General features: G+C 45.7%; 1 protein-coding gene across 1 annotated transcript; it reads left to right on the top strand.

The window, feature by feature from the left end:
• Positions 1-1,300: 1,300 nt before the first annotated feature.
• CSNK2A2 (casein kinase 2 alpha 2) lies at positions 1,301-7,683 on the top strand. The gene is made up of 12 exons (XM_072116964.1): positions 1,301-1,556; positions 4,157-4,268; positions 4,461-4,562; positions 4,754-4,804; positions 4,879-4,938; positions 5,094-5,177; positions 5,533-5,643; positions 5,728-5,829; positions 5,944-6,044; positions 6,151-6,299; positions 6,492-6,584; positions 6,744-7,683. Exons 1-11 carry the CDS (start codon positions 1,453-1,455, stop codon positions 6,566-6,568), a joined length of 1,053 nt encoding a protein of 350 aa, XP_071973065.1. The 5' UTR covers positions 1,301-1,452; the 3' UTR covers positions 6,569-6,584; positions 6,744-7,683.
• The last annotated feature ends 216 nt before the right edge of the window (positions 7,684-7,899 follow it).

Genomic DNA, 7,899 nt, shown 5'->3' on the forward strand with positions numbered 1-7,899 from the left:
GTAATTAGTGAAGGGAAGCCGCGGCTGGTAGGTGTAATTAGTGAAGGGAAGCCGCAGCTGGTACGTGTAACTAGTGAAGGGAGGCCGCCGCTGGTACATGTAATTAGCGAAGGGAGGCCACTGGTACATGTAATTAGCGAAGGGAAGCCGCTGCTGCTACATGTAATTAGCGAAGGGAAGCCGCCGCTGCTACATGTTATTAGCGAAGGGAGGCCGCTGCTGCTACATGTTATTAGTGAAGGGAGCCCGCCGCTGGGACATGTTATTAGTGAGGGGTGGCCGCTGCTGGCACATGTTATAAGTGAAGGAAGGGCGCTGCTGGGTATTTTACTAGTGAAAGGAGAACCTTCTAGGTGTTTTATTCATCAATTCTAACCCCTTATTTTAGTTACTTTTATAATTACAATAAAAAACGCTGTATAAGTTCAAAATGTGCAGGGTATGGGAGGAGCTGTGGTTGTGGGGTGGGGTTGAGGTCAAAAGTTGGCACTCATTCCTTGTTACACTACTGGCCAAAGGGAACCCTTGTTTCACCCCTGTCAGCTCTGATGAGTGTGGAAGCGTGCTCTATACCAGGAGAATTTTGTTGTGATAACCCGGTAGTCCTTAACCATTCCAGTCACTAACCTCCTGGACTACAATCATTGCCCCATATGCCATTAGGCCCTGGTTGTCACGTTGAATGTAGATCTTTTACACTGTAACTATAAGGCGCCTTGCACCCAACCATACAAAGGTCGGCCATATGCTAACTCTACATATGGCCACTATAGCAGTGCATTGTGCACAGCACAGTGAGCACACACGTGTTCCACCACACCACACCACACCATACCATGCTACGCCGTAGACGGGAAAAAGATCTTTGCACTGGGGCCCATCAGCTTCTAGTTATGCCACTGCTGGAAACATAAACTGTGGAAAATGGACCACACGCCGGCTAGATTAAATGGACCATCCACAAGGTGATGTAGTATATCATAGTGATATACGAAGCTACAGCATGAAGCTGCTCTGGTAACACCACCAGAGCCCTTCTAGCTCATTAGCATGATTTTAAAAGTTGATTCTTAGAAAGAAGGAGGCCATGGATAACAAATATAAAAAAGATTACCTCAGGCACATTGCCTGAGTCTTTGAGTAAGTTTCCCTGATTCATCATGAGTGATTTTGGTAATAGATTTACTTTAATAATTGGGAGGGGAGTGTTGTAGTCTTGTAGAACCGCTGTAGGGAAGTTTAGTGGAAGCTGCGCTGCTTCCCTCCGACCACTAGGTGTCGCTGTTATTTGAGGACGCCGCCCGTTCACTCCTCCCAGTCGGTCCCGGAAGCCCGTGATCCCGGCCCGGCCTGGCGGTGCTGTGTACAGCCGCCCCTCTTATCCTGCGAGCGGCTTCCCGCCGCCTCCCTAGCCCGGGGCTGCGGGGCCTGTCCTCCAGACCTCCAGCAGCTATGCCGGGCCCGCAGGCCGGGAGCAGAGCCCGCGTTTATGCCGACGTGAACAGTCTGAGGAGCCGCGAATACTGGGACTACGAAGCGCACGTCCCTAACTGGGGGTAACTAAAGCGGGTGATGGGGGCGAGGGGGGCACGGGGAGGAGAATAATACAGCGGTAATGGGGGTGCAGGGCGGGGAATGGTGCAGCGGGAGACCGGGGATGATGATGATGATGATCGGGCTGTATAAGGTGAGGGGCAGGAGGACGGGAGCGGTGGCCGATACATCAGTCCTGTGGGGGGCGCTATATGGCGGGGGCATATTGGGGGGATATGTAGACGAACAATTATGGTAAATATGGGGTAATGACAGACAAAGTGTGCTGGCTGGATCAGAGGGGGCAGCTGAGCGACCACAGGGGAGGAATGTAGTGGGCACACACTGCCCAGCTGTCTGGAGGAGGAGTTCACTTGAAAGCTGCCCATTGTGACCCAATGCCAACTGACCAAAGGGGGAACTGCACACTTGTGTCATGCCTGCTGTGAAGGATTGGTCGGCTTTTTTGATGGGGGAAGAGGACCTAAAAGATGGAGGGGGTTGGGGGCTCATACTGGTCAGTTGTCTGGAGCAGGGAGGGGGCCACATGCTTGTCCATCTAACTTGTGATATTTCATAAACAAATTATACCTCAGTGGTTGCCAGATCAACCGTTGCTATGTTTCAGTCCAGCTCTGACCTTCACCAGGAAGCATCTGTGTATAATAGGGAAATAAAAACTTATAGACACATCATATGTACCTCTATGATTTATGATACCATGGGTTAATCTTGGAATAGAATAAGGAAAGAGTGAGCAGATTAGGCCAGGGGATGCAGACGGTAATAATTGTAGTATATAATGATGCATTAATAAGGTAACTGAAATTGTATTCTTCTGGTCATAGCACACAGCCAGAAACTTTTAGGCACTTTGCTTCTTCATGTTGCTCCATCACATAAAGTATCAAGTATTTGTGAAATGTAATAATGCATACATTACTAAACTGAAAAGGGCTGCATTCATATGTATTCAGTTTCCCTGTCTCTGAAGACTGGTGCATTGTCAGCCTCTTGTCAAAACCCTGTCAGTGCACTAACACACCAGAATTGCTTAGAGGTTCTGGCCTCTCAGTAATTCTGTACACCTGAACGAAATGTTCACTAGGTCACGCCTGGCATAGATTTTGGTTATAACACACAAGGTATGGTAAATTTAGCCTGTCCTGCCTTGTCACGCCTACAATACTTCAGCCCATCACAATCCTATGCAATTTGCTATGATAGTAAGAACAGTAAGTAAGGACATGGATCAACAAATTGGAGGATACATTTTCACAAATAATTGTTGCTTTGTTGCCCATCAAATAAAATATCATGAAAGAACATTTAAAGGGGTTGTCTACTTTCAGTAAATAATTGATATTGTTTGTGTAATGAAAAGTCATACAATTTTCCATTTACTTTCTGTATGAATTGCTTATAGATCTCTGCTTCCTGTCTTTCTATAGAAAGCTTCTCTGTTTACTTCCAGTGGATATAATCTGTCCCTGGTCTTGTGATGGACAGGCAGGTGCATGAGCTTTGTTAGTATCACACTGCTCTGATTACTCTCTGTGATAATAATTGCTTGTACAAGTCTAGGTACGTCTCAAGACCTTGGACAGAATTCTATCCATTAGAAGTAAACAGACAGCAAGGAGAGATCTGGAAAATCATGAAGAATTGATAGATAAAGTGCAAAAGAAAATTGTTGAACTTTTCCTTACAAAAACCATATAAATTATTTTTGAAAGTGAACAATCCCTTTAACTTAATGACACTGACATTTATTAGTGAGAAAAAGTTAATACTAATGCATACTTTTGCAACCCAATGTAAACAAGAAGAAATACAGTATGTATAGGGTAAACATGCCATAGATATGGAGAACATGTGAAGAAGCATGATGAGGGACAGTAAAGGGTTATGTTGTGGGACAGAATGGCAAATGCCTAGAAGTCAACTGCAATATTGCATTGTGGAGAAGAAAGGATTGTGTCGCCTTAAAATCGTGTATAGGGGTATGTAAACAGTGTAGGACTCTGTATGTGAACCCTGACATGGTTGTACGATAGGCACATGTGTTTCACGGTATAGCTGGAAGTGGGTCAGGGAATGGGGGAGGGATGAGAGGAGCTCCTGGACATGGGGTGTGTGCGTTGTTTACATTTGCTCCTGCCCAAAGCTAGCAATATTCTATACTAATATGGGGCCCGTAAGAGAGACCTGAAACCTAACAACATTAAACTGTACCAGAATAGGGGACACATACTGATAACTTGTGTGGAACAGTGCTCACTGATCACTTTTCTGAAATTAGGGGGCGCAGGCAGACACGGATCACTTTTCTGAAATGAGGGGGGAAAACAAACAAACTGATCATGTTTCTGAAATGAGGGGGGCACATACACTGATAACTTTTTTTGGATAACTTTTTCTGCCCACACACGGATCATTTATCTGGAATAAGGAGACACACACACTGATCACTTTTTTTGGAATTATGGGGTTGTACACACACTGATCACTTTTCTGGGATAAGGGGACGCGCACTGATCACTTTTCTGAAATGCCTCCTGCCTCCTTTTCTGATAACTTTCTGCTCCTGTTTTCTTAATAATCTGATGTGTTTTTGGTACAGGAACCAAGAGGACTATCAGCTGGTACGGAAACTTGGCCGTGGAAAGTACAGTGAAGTGTTTGAGGCAATTAACATCACTAATAATGAGAGAGTTGTGGTAAAGATCTTAAAGGTGGGTGCTTTCCTTGTACTACCTTCCTTCCCAATTTATCCATCACCTACCTACCATCGCATTCTTCTGCTCCCAGTCTTCCACCTCTGCACCCTCCTGCCATACCCCTGACCCCACTGCCATCCTTTTTGGAATCCCTCTTTCCTCCCTGGTCTACCATTTCACATCTCCTGATAATTTTTTGTTTTGCAGCCGGTGAAGAAAAAGAAAATAAAACGAGAAGTAAAGATTCTGGAAAACCTGCGTGGAGGCACCAACATCATCCGTCTGCTTGACACCATAAAGGATCCTGTGGTAAGTCCTGATCACTTAGGGGACCCTTGTGTATATGCTGTACACTTGGTGGGGTATGGGAAATTGTCTTCATTTACTTATGAGAGAGTACTCGCAGTACCATGGATGGTGAGGGGATAGTTTGTGCTGGGACTTCATGAGGAAAACGTTTGGGGTTATAGACTTATGTCCCCTCTTTTTTTCTATCATAGTCCAAGACTCCGGCTCTGGTGTTTGAATACATTAATAATACCGACTTTAAGGTGAGTGCGACTTATTTTGAGAAGTGAGGAAAGGGGTTCCTTTATTTACTGACTGCTCCCCCTTGTTTTTGCAGCAACTGTACCAGATCTTGACAGATTATGATATCCGTTACTATATGTATGAACTGCTGAAGGTATGTTGTTGCACATTGGGGGGGGGGGGGGGGGGGTTGTCTACTGTAGAAGTGGTTGGGTATAGTTTCTATGGTTAGTCCTAGCTTTGTACAAGGTGAGCTTTATAATGTAATAAATACATCACAGAAAATCTGACTGCTTCTTGTTCTTATAGGCGCTGGATTACTGCCACAGTCAGGGTGTGATGCACAGAGATGTGAAGCCACACAATGTAATGATAGATCACCAGCAGAAGAAGGTAAGGGCCCTACAATTGCTGCAATCGCTCTATTATCAGACACTGTGGCAAAGCTGGCTATTAGGCTATACATGGCTTTTCTCAGGTTGTAAACAGATCTGTGGTACATTGTTAATGTGTCTTCAGTGTGTTGCATGTCTGCAAAAAAAATAGGACTGGCTCTGTGTTTTGCAGCTTGGACTTATGGCTCACACTGTGGCTACAGTGTAAGTGTAAGAGTTATATAGAAAGCCACCATAGACAAGACATGAAAACGATGCAGCAAATGTCAATATCACCAATAGATATTGACTAATTCTGAGGGTGATTTTCCCCCTACATCTCCACGTCAGGCTAACCATCTTGTGTCTTACAGCTTCGGCTGATAGATTGGGGATTAGCAGAGTTCTATCACCCAGCACAGGAATACAATGTTCGTGTTGCCTCGCGATACTTCAAGGGTCCGGAGCTGTTGGTCGATTATCAGGTAAGGATAACAATCTGTTTTTTGGCTATACTTGAGTAATGTTGACAGGCAGTTAGCATGCGTGTCTCTTGCTGTTCTCTGCAGATGTATGACTACAGCCTTGACATGTGGAGTCTTGGGTGTATGCTGGCCAGTATGATCTTTCGTAAGGAGCCATTTTTCCACGGTCAGGACAATTATGACCAGGTGAGGATAGTGCCATAGGAGAAAAGGGTTCACCTTCCCATACTGCATAGTTACTACATCCGGGAAGGCAAAGCATGGAGCGGCAGGTATATGATATTTGGTTTGTGTTAATAGCTGGTGCGCATTGCCAAGGTCTTGGGCACTGATGACCTGTACGGATATCTGAAGAAATACCACATAGAGCTGGATCCTCACTTCAATGACATCCTTGGACAGTAAGTAAAAAGTCCACATAGTGGGACAGTATGCTTTTCTGATCATGAGGACTAGGGGACTAGAGGATAGCGGTATTGTACACTCTGCTTTCTTTTCTCCATGCAGACATTCTCGGAAGCGTTGGGAGAATTTTCTGCACAGTGAGAATCGCCATCTGGTCAGTGCAGAGGCTCTGGATATGCTGGACAAGTTATTGCGCTATGACCATCAACAGAGACTCACCGCGCGCGAGGCCATGGAGCATCCCTATTTCTGTAAGTACTAAGTGTTCACAAGATGGTGCTATACACTGCTAAACTAATCATATGGGCAGCCGCTGATCTAATCGCCATTCTCTGTAAAAAAAAAAAAAAAAAAAAAAAAAAGGACCTGTGTGTCTTGTTTGGGGTCCTCTGTTTGGATCTGTGGTGCATCATGTATGACATTTGTACTTTATTTCTCCTCAGATCCAGTGGTGAAGGAGCAGCCGGCGGCTCAGACAGACAGTAATCTGCTCCCCGGCAGCCTCTCCACAGCGCGATGAGGACTGGGGATTGTGGGTAATTATCTACCTATTCACAAACCTCCTCCTCTTACACCTCAATCTTAGAACTGAATCTACCCTGGATTTTGTTCATAACTGCGGCACCACCTCTTGATGTCTGTACTATATTTATTCTCCCCTGTGCGTCTGCTGACCGCCATTGTCTCTCTTGCAGGACACCGCTGCTGATGTCATCTGGTTTTCGTTGGTGGAGCCAGGTATATACATACTGGAGCAATTCCTGGTTTTGGCTGCAGTGGATGTGGACTTTGACCCAGCAGCACCAGAACCCAGTTCCCTTATTTTACTAAGATGATGGACAGGTCAGAGCCCTGAGTGATACCTGGGGGCTGAATATCTGCCCTCCTACCCCCTGCCCCACATTGTGTCCGAGGACAGGAAGCTTCTGTGTACCTGGATTTAACCCTTTGCCTTCTGGACAGAGCTTCCTTGTAGGGTTGTCAGGTCAAACCAGGGTGAGCTGGGCCCAGCTGTAGTTAGGATTGGAGATGGGGGTCCCCCTAAACCCTATTCCTGTGATGTTACAGGGTTGAGCCACCTCTTCTGAAGCAGCAATATTCCCCTCCCCCCTTAAAATCATTGCTTCTTATGTTTTGTTTTGTTTTTTTAAATTGACCAATACCCAGGGATGTTTTTAGTTCTGGTGCCAAGATCCCGGGCGCTGCCAGTCTTACTTTAGCTGCCGCATCACTGCAGTGGGGGTTCAGGGATGGTCTGCGGTGCCCCCTCACTCACTCTCTGGTGACACAGCGTGTGTTATAAGCTACCTCGGAGACCAGGTCCTGGTGTATGTTCAGATCTGCTGCCTGTGCAATGCATTCTGGGATGTTACTAAATACAATTCTATGCGTGAAGGAAAGTGAGTTTTCTCTGTCCAGGTCATGTGGTGCGATGTGCTGCAGATTTCCACTGGGTGGCACTAGTACAGCATGCAGCCTTGTTCCAGCAGGGGCTGAATTTGGTTCTGATCCCTGTTCTCAGGTGGAGTGCACCCTGTTATTTTTCATTATTTCTATTCTCTCCCGGCCTGTGTGGACATGAAGAATCAGACCTTGGAGGCTGGGAATCCATTCTATAAATACCTCTGTTCAGCACTATGGCCTTTGCCTAATTTCTTCAGTGTGAACGACTGTGTGAGGATTATGTGCAGGGTATTCGCTGCTCTACTGGTGAAATGTAACTGTTCCTGTGAAATCCAGACCTGCAGTTTTTTCACCATATCCAAGTTACATAATGCAGCTGTTCTCAATTTTCTATAGTTTTGCCACATTCAGAGCTATGGTTACAATTCTACTGGGACATAATGATGA

This window comes from Engystomops pustulosus, chromosome 7 (assembly GCF_040894005.1).
Source record: "Engystomops pustulosus chromosome 7, aEngPut4.maternal, whole genome shotgun sequence".
In the NCBI taxonomy this organism is placed as follows: Eukaryota; Metazoa; Chordata; class Amphibia; order Anura; family Leptodactylidae; genus Engystomops; species Engystomops pustulosus.